General features: G+C 44.5%; 1 protein-coding gene across 1 annotated transcript; it reads left to right on the plus strand.

Moving 5' to 3' along the window:
* The first annotated feature begins 605 nt into the window (after window positions 1–605).
* On the plus strand, window positions 606–16,459 carry wfdc1 (WAP four-disulfide core domain 1). Its single transcript, XM_029757820.1, has 7 exons — window positions 606–1,171; window positions 12,059–12,257; window positions 12,437–12,520; window positions 12,615–12,755; window positions 12,839–12,889; window positions 12,990–13,055; window positions 15,232–16,459. Exons 1-6 carry the CDS (start codon window positions 1,067–1,069, stop codon window positions 13,052–13,054), a joined length of 645 nt encoding a protein of 214 aa, XP_029613680.1. The 5' UTR covers window positions 606–1,066; the 3' UTR covers window position 13,055; window positions 15,232–16,459.
* Window positions 16,460–16,499: the final 40 nt, after the last annotated feature.

Here is a 16,499-nt window from a genome sequence, read left to right on the forward strand (position 1 = left end):
GCTGAAATGCAGTGGAAATGTTTTTTTGGGATTCAGTTCATTTGCATGGCAAAGACGGACTTTGCAATTAATTGCAATTCATCTGATCACTCTTCATAACATTCTGGAGTATATACAAATTGCCATCATACAAACTGAGGCAGCAGACTTTGTGAAAATTAATATTTGTGTCATTCTCAAAACTTTTGGCCACGACTGTATATCATGCATTTCCTATTTCCACAAATGAAACTCATTATGTAAAATGTATGCATACAACAATCATAACTGAATACAGGCATACATACACATTAACTCTAACATACAGTCCATACTGGAAATGTACTATATGCTGTCAGAATTAGCCCTCAATGTTTTTCCTACTCTCTTTACACATACAGTACATTCTCAAAGACAAATACTGTATACCCAAACTCAAGGATGGATGTCTCTCTCTATCTCTCTCTCTCTCTCGCTCTAGTTACAGACACATGGGGAAACAATATACCATTCTACACATCTTTCGGTCTTCTGTTCTCTCCCCTCCCTCCTTAGGGCTCCCTCCTCCCGCTCCCTCCCTCCCTCCTTCCCTCGCTCACTCATAGGCAGATGTGCTTGTCGTGCCAGCAGACTGATTTAACCCTCTCCTCAGAATAACTGATGCACAGACAGCTGCCTTTCACTTCCTCTCCTTGACTCCCCTAACTATTTCCCTCTTTCCTTTTCTCTCCACAGTAGCTCTATTCATTCTTTCTCCTCCTTTCCATTCCTCTTTCTGATTTTCCCTTGCAGTTTTCCCTGCTCAGACGGCTATAAAGACTTGTCCTGTAGCAGAGCTTGTGTAATCGCTGGCTTCACAGGCACATGAGAACAGGAGCCCCTGCCTCAACACCGGCCCAATAAGGAATACCAAGCACTGGACTGAACAACACAGCGTTGGAGGGAAGGACAAAACATAAGGCATACAAAGAAAAACAGGCCACCTTTTTTAAACTCCAAGGAAGAAGGATACAATACAGAATACAAGGACTGGCGGCAGAAGAGACGAAACAGTGTGAGGAGTACAGGAAGAGTTCAGCGTTAGACCATGCCTGGCTGTCATGTCCGGATACCGCTGGTGCTATGCATGCTGGTGCTGTCCTGTGGGTCAGGAGGCGCCCGGCGGATCAGGAAGAGAGGGCTTAACCAAAAGGTGGGGGTTAGTTAGAGCTGATATGAGTACCTACACTGTTGCTGCAGCAATGTGTGTGTGTGTGTGTGTGTGTGTGTGTGTGTGTGTGTGTGTGTGTGTGTGTGTGTGTGTGTGTGTGTGTGTGTGTGTGTGTGTGTGTGTGTGTGTGTGTGTGTAAGAGAGGGAAAGGCTGGTGTAAATACAATACATACTCTGTTTTAGCAGGGTGCAGAGGGGTGTAGTTTGAAGGTTTCACACTGAAAACAGTTTAGGAGCTGAGGTGAGCTCAGTAGAGGTGTGTATGTCTGAAGATAATGTGCTTGAATTCTATAAAAAAAACTCACACAAGACTACAAAATAGAAGGTACAGAGCAGGATGCGTGTGCGTGTGGTATGAGTGTATGTGTTTGTCTGAACCTGGTGTAAAGGATGTTAGGGTTATTGGGGCAGGAACTCAGTGGGCCTTAGCTCGTTAACTCAGCTCAGTGCAGGTTTGATTGATCATAGTTAACGAGGGCCGGTGCACTATGGTGCCCCCCTCTCTCTCTCTCGCTCTCTCTCTCCCTCTTTCTTTCTCTCGATCCCCTCCCTCACGACGGATGGCCAAACTGACATTCTTCAAGGACGCTGCTTCAAAGCCACTTTAATTGGAACATGCTGAGGTGGCCGTGACCTAATGCTTTATTCTCCTTCTCCCTCCAAGCCTTCCACTTCTTTCACTTCCATCACTCTCCATTCACAACTCCATGGCACCAGCATGTGCAACACCTGTTGCCTTCCCTTGCCTTTCTTTCTTTGTCTGAATAAGCCAGTAATGGTTGCAGGATGTTAGGTGAGCTTATCCGACTAGTTTAAATATTTGAGTTATCTTACCGTACAGTGGATGGCAGTCGGTTTCAGGTTTCAAGTTGTATTAGTCGTACAGTATGTACAGGATACACATGGTATACAACGTCCAACGAAAGGGTTCCGTCTTGACAATGCATCAACAATAAGAAATAATCAAATAATCAAATATGAAGATAAAGTAAATGGTTCAGTAGAACATAATATTATAATAGAGGAAGGCACAATATATAGTCCAATATTTACACGTGTATTGGGGAGGGTGGGGGGTCAGTATATAAACTGAGCAGTGTAATAAGTGTCTGGTAGCAGCAGTTGTGATGTGTGTGTAGCATGAATGTATGTATGTCTCTGTGTGTGTCCTGTGGGTCAGGAGGCGCCCGGCAGATCAGAAAGAGATGGCTTAACCAAAAGATGGAGGATAGTTAGAGCTGAAATGAGTACCTACACTGTTGCTGCAGCAATGTGTGTGTGTGTGTGTGTGTGTGTGTGTGTGTGTGTGTGTGTGTGTGTGTGTGTGTGTGTGTGTGTGTGTGTGTGTGTGTGCTATGGTGCGGAGAATCAGTGCAGGTGGTCAGTCCAGTTCAAGTGTTCAGCAGTCTGATGGCTTGTTGATAGAAACTGTCTCTGAGCCTGTTTGTATCAGACCTCATCCTTTGATACCTTCTGCCTGATGGTAAGGGATCCAGAAGTGCTTGTCGGTCGAAGGAAATTATTGCCCGGACATTCTGAGCTAACAAATTCGAACAGGAACCAACAAGACGCGCACCCTCCTCAGTGCTGCAATCTTATCTTGTCCCCTCAGGTCAGTAGTCGTAGTGTAGTGCTGGCTCAGATTAGTCCAGAACTGGGGCACTGGGTCACCTCAGGTCAGTAGTCGTAGTGTAGTGCTGGCTCAGATTAGTCCAGAACTGGGGCACTGGGTCACCTCAGGTCAGTAGTCGTAGTGTAGTGCTGGCTCAGATTAGTCCAGAACTGGGGCACTGGGTCACCTCAGGTCAGTAGTCGTAGTGTAGTGCTGGCTCAGATTAGTCCAGAACTGGGGCACTGGGTCAAATCCTTCTGGCACTTTGCTCCGCTGTAATTGCAGCTTAAACTGCAAAGTTCATAAGTGCCAAAGTTCTTGAGTGAGATGACTCAAATTAACTGCACTGTTTAATTAAATGATTTCATGTCATTGCCAGGCAGCCCCCAGTGACCCCTCTCCATTAGAGTGCCCACAGAGTGGTGTTTAATGGCTGAGGCAGGAACTCAGTATTGACTGCATGGACACCTTGTTGTGAGGCCATTTATAAGCTATTGTCAATATCATTGCCCTTGTCATTCAATCATCACACAGCTTTTGAAAGCCCTGGCATCTTATTCATGTAAACCCTTCCAGTGTGCTCAGTCTTAGCAATAGCAGCACTATGGTTTCATGAAGGCTGTGTGAGGAGTGGAGGAGTGACAGACAGTCATGCAGAAGACTGACCACAGAGAAACAGAGCATGGCCATTGTCACAGAGGGGCTCCTGTGTGAGAGCAGCAGACAGAGGGAGGGGAGAGATGGGAGAGGTGCAGGAGGCAGAGGGGCACAGGGTGCAGCTCTCTTTCTCCCTCCAGACCAGCAAAGTAGAATGAACAGCCGGCCAGCACAGCCGGCCAGCACAGCCAGAAACATGCAAACATTCTGCTAGCGTGGGGAGAGCATTTCAATAACCACAGCTGCCACTGCTTAGACAGCACCCAGAGAATGTTGATGCAAATTTTGGAGTAAAATCAAATCAAATCAAAAGTAAGTAACAAAAGCAAGGATTAATTTTTCTGCGTCATTTTTGGACAGAAAGTTTCTGATTTTTGCAATGTTACGTAGATGGAAAAAAGCTGTCCTTGAAGCAGTCTTGATATGTTCTTCAAAAGAGAGATCAGGGTCCAGAGTAACGCCGAGGTCCTTCACAGTTTTATTTGAGACGACTGTACAACCATCCAGATTAATTGTCAGATTCACCAGAAGATCTCTTTGTTTCTTGGGACCTAGGACAAGCATCTCTGTTTTGTCCGAGTTTAAAAGTAGAAAATTTGCAGCCATCCACTTCCTTATGTCTGAAACACAGGCTTCTAGCGAGGGCAATTTTGGGGCTTCACCATGTTTCATTGAAATGTACAGCTGTGTGTCGTCCGCATAGCAGTGAAATTTAACATTATGTTTTCGAATGACATCCCCAAGAGGTAAAATATATAGTGAAAACAATAGTGGTCCTAGAACGGAACCTTGAGGAACACCGAAATGTACTATTGATTTGTCAGAGGACGAACCATTCACATAGACAAACTGATATCTTTCCGACAGATAAGATCTAAACCAGGCCAGAACTTGTCCATGTAGACCAATTTGGGTTTCCAATCTCTCCAAAAGAATGTGGTGATCGATGGTATCAAAAGCGGCACTAAGATCTAGGAGCATGAGGACAGATGCAGAGCCTCGGTCTGACGTCATTAAAAGGTCATTTACCACCTTCACAAGTGCAGTCTCAGTGCTATGATGGGGTCTAAAACCAGACTGAAGCGTTTCGTATACATTGTTTGTCTTCAGGAAGGCAGTGAGTTGCTGCGCAACAACTTTTTCTAAAATTTTTGAGAGGAATGGAAGATTCGATATAGGCCGATAGTTTTTTATAATTTCTGGGTCAAGATTCGGCTTTTTCAAGAGAGGCTTTATTACTGCCACTTTTAGTGAGCTTGGTACACATCCGGTGGATAGAGAGACGTTTATTATGTTCAACATAGGAGGGCCAAGTACAGGAAGCAGCTCTTTCAGTAGTTTAGTTGGAATAGGGTCCAGTATGCAGCTTGAGGGTTTGGAGGCCATGATTATTTTCATCATTATGTCAAGAGATATAGTACTAAAACACTTTAGTATCTCCCTTGATCCTAGGTCCTGGCAGAGTTGTGCAGACTCAGGACAATGGAGCCCTGGAGGAATACCCAGATTTAAAGAGGAGTCCGTAATTTGCTTTCTAATGATCATGATCTTTTCCTCAAAGAAGTTCATAAATTTATTACTGCTGAAGTGAAAGCCATCCTCCATTTGCGAATGCTGCTTTTTAGTTAGCTTTGCGACAGTGTCAAAAAGAAATTTCGGATTGTTCTTATTTTCCTCAATTAAGTTGGAAAAATAGGATGATCGTGCAGCAGTGAGAGCTCTTCGATACTGCACGGTACTGTCTTTCCAAGCTAGTCGGAAGACTTCCAGTTTAGTGTGGCGCCATTTCCGTTCCAATTTTCTGGAAGCTTGCTTCAGAGCTCGTGTATTTTCTGTATACCAGGGAGCTAGTTTCTTATGACAGATGTTTTTAATTTTTAGGGGTGCAACTGCATCTAGGGTATTGCGCAAGGTTAAATTGAGTTCCTCGGTTAGGTGGTTAACTGATTCTTGTCCTCTGACGTCCTTGGGTAGGCAGAGGGAGTCTGGAAGGGCATCAAGGAATCTTTGGGTTGTCTGAGAATTTATAGCACGACTTTTAATCTTCCTTGGTTGGGGTCTGAGCAGATTATTTGTTGCAATTGTAAACGCAATAAAATGGTGGTCCGATAATCCAGGATTATGAGGAAAAACATTAAGATCCACAACATTTATTCCATGGGACAAAACTAGGTCCAGAGTATGACTGTGGCAGTGAGTAGGTCCAGAGACATGTTGGACAAAACCCACTGAGTCGATGATGGCTCCGAAAGCCTTTTGGAGTGGGTCTGTGGACTTTTCCATGTGAATGTTAAAGTCACCAAAAATTAGAATATTATCTGCTATGACTACAAGATCCGATAGGAATTCAGGGAACTCAGTAAGGAACACTGCATATGGCCCAGGAGGCCTGTAAACAGTAGCTATAAAAAGTGATTGAGTAGGCTGCATAGATTTCATGACTAGAAGCTCAAAAGACGAAAACGTCATTGTTTTTTTTTTTGTAAATTGAAATTTGCTATCGTAAATGTTAGCAACACCTCCACCTTTGCCGGATGCACGGGGGGTATGGTCACTAGTGTAACCAGGGGGTGAGGCCTCATTTAACACAGTAAATTCATCAGGCTTAAGCCATGTTTCAGTCAGGCCAATCACATCAAGATTATGATCAGTGATTAGTTCATTGACTATAACTGCCTTGGAAGTGAGGGATCTAACATTAAGTAACCCAATTTTGAGATGTGAAGTATCACAATCTCTTTCAATAATGGCAGGAATGGAGGAGGTCTTTATACTAGTAAGATTACTGAAGCGAACACCGCCATTTTTAATTTTGCCCAACCTAGATCGAGGCACAGACACGGTCTCAATGGGGAAAGCTGAGCTGACTACGCTAACTGTGCTAGTGGCAGACTCCACTAAGCTGGCAGGCTGGCTAACAGCCTGTTGCCTGGCCTGCACCCTATTTCATTGTGGAGCTAGAGGAGTTAGAGCCCTGTCCATGTTCGTAGATAAGATGAGAGCACCCCTCCAGCTAGGATGGAGTCCGTCACTCCTCAGCAGGCCAGGCTTGGTCCTGTTTGTGGGTGAATCCCAGAAAGAGGGCCAGTTATCTACAAATTCTATCTTTTGGGAGGGGCAGAAAACAGTTTTCATCCAGCGATTAAGTTGTGAGACTCTGCTGTAGAGCTCATCACTCCCCCTAACTGGGAGGGGGCCAGAGACAATTAATCGATGCCGACACATCTTTCTAGCTGATTTACATGCTGAAGCTATGTTGCGCTTGGTGACCTCTGACTGTTTCATCCTAACATCGTTGGTGCCGACGTGGATAACAATATCTCTATACTCTCTACACTCGCCAGTTTTAGCTTTAGCCAGCACCGTCTTTAGATTAGCCTTAACGTCGGTAGCCCTGCCCCCTGGTAAACAGTGTATGATCGCTGGATGATTAGTTTTAAGTCTAATACTGCGGGTAATGGAGTCGCCAATAACTAGGGTTTTCAATTTGTCAGAGCTAATGGTGGGAGCCGTCGGCGTCTCAGACCCCACAACGGGAGGAGCAGAGACCAGAGAAGTCTCGGCTTCCGACTCCGACTCGCTTAACGGGGAGAACCGGTTGAAAGTTTCTGTCGGCTGAATAAGCGACACCGGTTGAGCATTCCTACAGCGTTTCCCTCCAGACGCCATGAGAAAGATGTCCGGCTGCGGGGACCGTGCGAGGGGGTTTATACTAACGTTACTATCTGTACTTGCTGGTGGCACAGACGCTGTTTCATCCTTTCCTACACTGAAATGACCCTTGCCTAACGATTGCGTCTGAAGCTGGGCTTGCAGCACAGCTATCCTTGCCGTAAGGCGATCGTTCTCCTGTATATTATGAGTACAACGACTGCAATAACAGTAACACTCCTGTTATTGTGTCCCATCCAGGGGGATATAGTCTACTTCTGACATGTGTCTGGGCATGTTCATGAAGTTCTGAACTGTACTAAATCTGTACAGTTCCATTCATTTCCCTCGATGGGGACAGGCTTTTGTCAGGCTCTGAAATTAGATTGGCCCTGTAGATGCTCAGCAAATCCTTGGCCTTCCTGTTCTGTTTCTGCTCTGGGCCGTCTGCCTTGGCCTCTCTCAGCATTTTATGTCCTCCCCAGGTGATTCTCACACCTCTGTTTACCATGTCACAGCTACAGCTCTTTATCCATGGTAGCTATAAGGGAATGAATCCCATGGAATTGGGCTGTCTGTGTACTAAAACGTCAGAACGAACCAAATTGGAACAGGCATCCTAACTTTGCACATTCCAGCATTGTGGCCAAGTTCATTTACAGTATAGGCTATTCCAAGATGGCTGGACTCAATATAGCAGATAATCCCATTTATTGTAGCCAGTAAATACCACTCTTGTCTATGAGTAGGACAAAAATCAAAAATATTCGTAACAAATACAAAACATATGGCCTTGCCATATAGTAATATATTGGAAAAAATATTCTGGAAGAAATCCACGGGAGGTAAGGTATGTTTTATACTTGGTTTGAGTATACTGCTGGGTAGGTCATAGTTAATACACTTAGCCCACTGGCAGAGGTGGTCAGGTGATGTGGATTTTGATAGGCATTCTGAACGGTAATCCCAGTCAGATGATGTGAGCATGGTCTGGACATTACTGTACACCCTCAACTAGATTCAGCCGCAGGCCGATTTTTTCATGAGTGGATGGGTCAGGGGGCCGGAACATAGCTACAATTAATTTATAGACTGCAAATTGACCGCAAGAAGCCCAAACAGATATATCTGACTAAAACATAATTTCACCACCTCCCCAGCATTTGTCTGGCTACACTCCATCTCTTTATAGACTAAGGTCAGACCCTGCCAGCTGTCAGTCAGAGTCGGTGCAGGAAATGAACTAAGTGCCCAGGGGCCACACAAAGTCTAGAGCAAGGCTGGTCTAGAGACCTTTCACGGCACAGGAGAACTCTGCATGAAAGAGGCTGGATAATGCATGTAGTTGTATTACGTGAGAAAGGAGGCTGGAGAATACATGCAGTTGTATTACATGAGAAAGGAGGAGATACCGATCCAAATAGCATAGCCATAAGTATGACTAGCATGAAATAATCAGTGCAATCCATTTGAGCTGTATGACAGTATCACATTACACATAGTCACTGGAGAGGCTGTATGGTGTGCTTCCTGGAGTTCTCGGAATCAGGAAGTGTCAGATCTAAGAACTAGATACAATACAGACCTCAATGGCCTGATCCCAGTTTACATCACAGTCTGGAGCCAAATTTGGTTTCTGATTGCTTTAGACCACAGCTGTAGCGCTCAGCTTTGAAATCCCTGCTCTGGAAGACAAAGCTCCCAGTAAACACCGGTATAACAGGGCTGCCGGCATCTCTGTGGCCCAACAGGAAGATACCAATAAACAATAAATAAACAATGTGGGACTGAACATCAAACAGACACACGCAGCACGGCACAGTGCATCGCAGGGTAGGGCAGCTTGGCACTCAGACAGACAGACTGATAGACAAGATCCAGACACTACTTCCTCTGGTACTGAGATCTGAGGGGAAACGATGGGAACTGAGCATATAATGAACCATGGTCACTGTAACTCACATTATCCATTCACAGAGATAATCAGTCTCACTCTTGTACTTTGAACCTGGAGTTGCATTTGTAAAGATATAGGATGACGTGAGGATAAAAGTGAATGGCCTACTTTGCGTCCCATAATTATGTGTTGATAGGATTAGAATCATTTTGTAGACAACAGAATTATGACATTTGATTGGCTTCTCTTTGACTTTTCCACTGGTTTTGAGATACTATAGGTTAGGTTAATATGACTAGGCCTAGAAACCCTCAGGAGACAGACAGTCAGAAGATCTGAGAGATGCTTGTTCCAATCTGGCCAACGTAGACCATGGCTGCTAAAAGCACAAATTCTCAGAATGAAGAGAACCCTGATGAAGTCAAGAGCACAAAAGATTAACTTTAAGGAAGGTGAATCACTGTAAAGTACATAAACAATCTGGAAGTGGTCCTAAGACGTAGTCAATTGGCATCAAGATCAATACCCTAACCAAGGCACAGCCTGAGGACGCACTGTGGTCACACTGACAGGGAGGGCCAGAAAGTAGTGCCCCTGTGTGTTGCCACGCCAACGCTACAAGTTGATTCAGTCACTGAGCCGTGGTGAGACCCAGCACCCCACCCACCATGCTGGCAGCTGATGAAGCAAACGATTTGTGTGTTTATTACAAATACGCATTCTGTGTGTCACAAACACCCATACCAAACATTTGCTTTCATTTTTACGGTTGATTTGGAAGAGCAGTTGCTTAGTCTGCCATATAAACAGTGCAGTTTTAACAATTCTGTGCAGTCTGCAAGCGCATTAACTACTTAGTGAGAGGGCATCCACTTCGAGAGCAGCAGGATGCACACCTGAATTTACAGTCTCTGCTATGGAGCTCCATGCTATAGATGAGCTTTGGTTCTCTCTTGGCCAGACAATGCGGAACATTTGGATTCTGATTAACTACTGCTTGATGAAGGATGATAGAGGAGAGGAATATGTATTGGCAGCGTGAGCCTCCCAGATAGAGTCTGGTTGGCACTGTACAATACCTCAACTGCAACTGGAAACCTGACCTCACTGGATCTGCTGCTGGGCCAGAGCAGCTCCTCTGTGGAATAACACTAGAAAATAGGAAAGTGGTGTGGTTAAATGCACATCACATACAGTGACCACAAACCTAAATAAACCTACGTTTGACCTATGACCTCCTCCAGAGCTCACAGGAAGTGCAGCCTCTAATGGGCGAAGTTCAGCACATGGGTGCATGGAAATAGTTGTAGCTTATTGAACCAAGCAAAGCAGTAAGCACAGTCATGGCTGTATTACAGATCTGATTATGTAAGTGTTTCACAAGCTCTTTACAAGCAATCACAGACCACCACTGTTCAGGAGAGGGGGAGAATGTGTGTGGGTTTGAGACACAATCCCAGACCACCACAGTTCAGGAGAGGGGGAGAATGTGTGTGGGTTTGAGGCACAATCACAGACCACCACTGTTCAGGAGAGGTGGAGAATGTGTGTGGATTTGAGGCACAATCACAGACCACCACTGTTCAGGAGAGGAGGAGAATGTGTGTGGGTTTGAGGCACAATCATAGACCACCATTGTTCAGGAGAGGTGGAGAATGTGTGTGGATTTGAGGCACAATCACAGACCACCACTGTTCAGGAGAGGTGGAGAATGTGTGTGGGTTTGAGGCACAATCACAGACCACCACTGTTCAGGAGAGGTGGAGAATGTGTGTGGGTTTGAGACACAATCACAGACCACCACAGTTCAGGAGAGGGGGAGAATGTGTGTGGGTTTGAGGCACAATCACAGACCACCACTGTTCAGGAGAGGTGGAGAATGTGTGTGGGTTTGAGGCACAATCACAGACCACCACTGTTCAGGAGAGGTGGAGAATGTGTGTGGGTTTGAGGCACAATCACAGACCACCACTGTTCAGGAGAGGTGGAGAATGTATGTGGGTTTGAGGCAGGCAGGACCTCCTTGACCTCCTCCTTAAAGCTCCGCATTCTCAGCTCACTGGTCACGATAACAACACTCACCCGTAGCACACGTTCCAGCAGGTATATCTCACTGATCATCCCCAAAGCCAACACCTCCTTTGGCCGACCTTTCCTTCAAGTTCTCTGCTGCCAATGACTGGAACGAATTGCAAAAATCGCTGAAGCTGGAGACTTATATCTCCCTCACTAACTTTAAACATCAGCTATCTGAGCAGCTAACGATCGCTGCAGCTGTACATAGCCCATCTGTAAATAGCCCACCCAATCTACCTACCTCATCCCCATATTGTTTTTATTTACTTTTCTGCTCTTTTGCACACCAGTACTTCTACTTGCACATCATCATCTGCTCATCTATCACTCCAGTGTTAATTTGCTGAACTGTAATTACTTTGCCACTATGGCCTATTTATTGCCTTACCTCCTCACGCCATTTGCACACACTGTATATAGACTTTCTTTTTTTCTATTGTTTTATTGACTGTACGCTTGTTTATTCCATTCCATTCTGTTGTTTGTGTCACACTGCTTTGCTTTATCTTGGCCAGGTCACAGTTGTAAATGAGAACTTGTTCTCAACTAGCCTACCTGGTTAAATAAAGGTGAAATGAAAAAATATATACATTTTAAAAAATTGACAGTGTATCACATATGGAGATCTCTGGCTCATGTACACAGCCCTATTTCCCTCCTTATTGAATTACTCTTGAATTCTTCATCCCCACACATGTTGAGTACTGACAGGCACGACAGCTACATAACACTGAAAACATAACAAATAGAAGCTGATGGAAAAAGTTGCAACAAGTATGTTACAAAAAAATCAGTTACTGCCACCTGCTGGTCAAAAGGATAGGACAAGCACACTTACCATTATTTATCTTTGTAGGCTTACTGTAGCTATTATGTTGGAAATGATCCAGGTCTCTTTAAATTTCAGTCTCAGGATAATAGATTGCACATTTCTGTGCAAACAATAAAGTAATTATCTTATCTCATCTCCTCTCAGGACTATGAGTATCCGAACCAGCAGTCCCAGTCCACCCAGCACCAGAAGAACGACCGCTGCCCACCCCCACCTCAGATGCTGCCAGAGCGGGCCTGCGAGGTGCCCGGCTGCCGCTCTGACTCAGAGTGTGAGCGCCACAAACGCTGCTGTTACAACGGCTGCATCTACGCCTGTCTGGAATCAGTGCAGCCACCACCAGGTAAGCACCATAGATCTAGTATACAGTACACCTAACCATACTTATCGACCCATTTGACAACACACATGGTCATATACAGCGTGGGCATGGTTCTAACCATTGGCACAAGGATATGCAGTAAAGTACTGACGATATAATTAGGATCAAACTTTCCAATGACGCGTGTTTGTGTTGATCAGTGCTGGACTGGCTGGTTCAACCCAAGCCTCGGTGGCTGGGAGGGAATGGCTGGCTTCTAGACGGTCCAGAGGAGGTACTGCAGGGTGAGTAGCCTGGAACCATTAAACCCACCTGAACTCTACATCATCAGTATGTGTATTTAGTTGACCTCTGACCTGTGTCCCCCCTTCCCTCTAGCGGAGGCATGCAGCACCACAGAGGATGGGGACGAGCCCCTTCACTGTCCCACCGGCTACGAGTGCCACATTATCAACCAAGGAAACCCCGCCGTTGGCATCCCCAACAGGGGACAGTGCATCAAGTCACGTGGTAACTCTGGTAAGGTCAGATTCAGTCAACACTCATTCGATGGAGTTCTAAAAACTGCCATAAACTAACTGGAGGTGCTCTTTCTCTTCCAGATGGACGTCCCATGAGGCAAAAGTCCTACAAGGACTATAAGGATTACTTGGGTAGGTGTGATGATCAACTGTCCTGTATACTCAATCATTATACTGCATTTGGATCAACTACTGGGGTCTCTTTCACACGCCTGTCATTTCTCCACCATAGGAACTGGAAGCAGCTCTAATAATGCTGTGGCCTATGAGAAACACCAGCACAAACATCTGGGATGAGGTAGGTCTTACTGGGATAGAAAACTAGATCTAGATGGCATTTAGAAAAACAAAAGGACAGAATATAGCCTATATTATTTATTTTTTTAGGGGTAGCCTATATTATATAGCCTATATTATTTGCTAGGGCTGAGAATTACCAGGGACCTCACTATATGATATTATCACGATATTTAGGTGCCAATAAAATATGTATTACGATTTGATGTTCCAAAGATATTGCTCTCCATATGTCTGCTGCAGAGAGACGAGAGAGAGCATAAGTGCATTTGCTTTGATCAGTCATGGAAATAAAAGTGGTGAAAACATGTTGGCTCACTATTTTAAAAGATGGGGAAGAAGCTATAGGGTGAAAAATACAAGCATTTTGGCACAGGTACAGACGATTTAGCGCCAGCTAAAAATATATTGTCCAAAATAATATTGCTCTACGTAACAGTATCGATTTTCCCCTCATCAAAATGTTTTTCCTATGCCAGAGCTATCAAAGGAAAATCTAACAAGCTACAATAATTTCTGACAGATAGTACAGTGAGGGAAAAAAGTATTTGATCCCCTGCTGATTTTGTACATTTGCCCACTGACAAAGAAATGATCAGTCTATAATTGTAATGGTAGGTTTATTTGAACAGTGAGAGACAGAATAACAAAAAAATCCCCAAAAACGCATGTCAAAAATGTTATAAATTGATTTGCATTTTAATGGAGGGAAATAAGTATTTGACCCCCTCTCAATCAGAAAGATTTCTGGCTCTCAGGTGTCTTTTAGACAGGTAACGAGCTGAGATTAGGAGCACACTCTTAAAGGGAGTGCTCCTAATCTCAGCTTGTTACCTGTATAAAAGACACCTGTCCACAGACGCAATCAATCAGATTCCAAACTCTCCACCATGGCCAAGACCAAAGAGCTCTCCAAGGATGTCAGGGACAAGATTGTAGACCTACACAAGGCTGGAATGGGCTACAAGACCATCGCCAAGCAGCTTGGTCAGAAGGTGACAACAGTTGGTGCAATTGTTCGCAAATGGAAGAAACACAAAAGAACTGTCAATCTCCCTCGGCCTGGGGCTCCATGCAAGATCTCACCTCGTGGAGTTGCAATGATCATGAGAATGGTGAGGAATCAGCCCAGAACTACACGGGAAGATCTTGTCAATGATCTCAAGGCAGCTGGGACCATAGTCACCAAGAAAACAATTGGTAACACACTACGCCGTGAAGGACTGAAATCCTGCAGCACCCGCAAGGTCCCCCTGCTCAAGAAAGCACATATACATGCCCGTCTGAAGTTTGCCAATGAACATCTGAATGATTCAGAGGACAACTGGGTGAAAGCATTGTGGTCAGATGAGACCAAAATGGAGCTCTTTGACATCAACTCAACTCGCCGTGTTTGGAGGAGGAATGCTGCCTATGACCCCATGAACACCATCTCCACTGTCAAACATGGAGGTGGAAACATTATGCTTTGGGGGTGTTTTTCTGCTAAGGGGACAGGACAACTTCACCGCATCAAAGGGACGATGGACGGGGCCATGTACCGTCAAATCTTGGGTGAGAACCTCCTTCCCTCAGCCAGGGCATTGAAAATGGGTTGTGGATGGGTATTTTAGCATGACAATGACCAAAAACACACGGCCAAGGCAACAAAGGAGTGGCTCAAGAAGAAGCACATTAAGGTCCTGGAGTGGCCTAGCCAGTCGCCAGACCTTAATCCCATAGAAAATCTGTGGAGGGAGCTGAAGGTCCAAGTTGCCAAACGTCAGCCTCGAAACCTTAATGACTTGGAGAAGATCTGGAAAGAGGAGTGGGACAAAATCCCTCCTGAGATGTGTGCAAACCTGGTGGCCAACTACAAGAAACGCCTGACCTCTGATTGCCAACAAGGGTTTTGCCACCAAGTACTAAGTCATGTTTTGCAGAGGGGTCAAATACTTATTTCCCTCATTAAAATGCAAATCAATTTATAACATTTTTGACATGCGTTTCTCTGGATTTTTTTGTTATTCTGTCTCTCACTGTTCAAATAAAACTACCATTAAAATAATAGACTGATAATATCTTTGTCAGTGGGCAAATGTACAAAATCAGCAGGGGATCAAATACTTTGTTCCCCCTCACTGTAAATGCTGATACTCATCACAACAGATCAATGTCTTTCTCGTATCCCTCCTTAGAGCATCGGATACCTCTCCACAGAACCTCAGCTATCAGAGCCCAGATACCAAACCTCTCAACAGAACACAACCAAACCTGGTAACCTCACGGTGCGTTACATCTCTCATGTCTGGCCTGGGAAAAGGATGAAAACAAGGCTACATTTCCTACCTCTTCTCTAACTGGTATACTCCATTTTGTTGTAATAATGGTCCAGGCATGGTTAACACACAATACACTACTTTGAGAGATTTACACACACACACGAAACGTGTTGTGATTTAGTCATGGGTAAGGAATAATGGCGTTATGGTTGAAACAGAAAGGTATAAGACACAGTAAACATCGAAGCACTTTTCATTCCATCTCAAACTGGGAAATAAAACACGCCATTATTCTATACACTATCTAAGTAGATCCACTGCAAAACACTCCACAACCAGACACACACACACACACACACACCTGCCACCTAGGCAGACCAACGCTGATCTTTCTCCCACTAATAAGTATTTTCACCAATCAGATCAGCTCTGAAAAAGATTTGTGAAAAGAAATGCGATTGCTCAAAACTAGTGGAAAAAATATCAAAATTGGGCTGCCTGTGTAAATCCAGCCATTGAATCCTAACCCGAGGCCCATTGAGGGCTGGTCAATAGGAAATAAGAACCATGTGCTGCTGTTGGCCCGCTCACCTTCAGGCGAGCAGGATGAAGGTCCCATAAACACACAGGATTTATGGTTATCAGACTGAAACCCAGAACCACAAACAGACTCCATACATTCATGTAATAACTTCACAACTGCCCTCCACTCTACTGACAGCTTGAACAAAGCCTGTCTGTCTATCATAGTGGGAGAGCAAACTAGGCCTTACACCAATGATCACATCATTTATCAGAACATCGGAGAGTTCAAACTAGCGAAAGTGAATGAAATTGATCCTATTCCATACAGTATTTTCACAAAAATGTGCTTTAGTATAATAAAAAGTGAGTGTTTAGGAGTCCACATCAAGTATCCATGTCTGTATTTGAGTACTATATGAAATGGTGCTCAGTTTCAAGGCTGCCTCTTCTAACAGGAGAATAAGCTGGTCTACACACAAAGACTGAATTCCACAATTAATAAGCTAGAGGTATGAACATGATGTAACTCTGAGTGAAACAGTGATATCCAAATGTTGTCAAACTGGTGCTGTAATGTTGCTTTGTGTATTCTAAATAAACTTTGTTTGAGGTATGCTCAGCTATTTACATGAATAACTGAGAAACGTTACACTAAAACC

The sequence above is a fragment of the Salmo trutta genome, chromosome 7 (assembly GCF_901001165.1).
Source record: "Salmo trutta chromosome 7, fSalTru1.1, whole genome shotgun sequence".
Classification (NCBI taxonomy): domain Eukaryota; kingdom Metazoa; phylum Chordata; class Actinopteri; order Salmoniformes; family Salmonidae; genus Salmo; species Salmo trutta.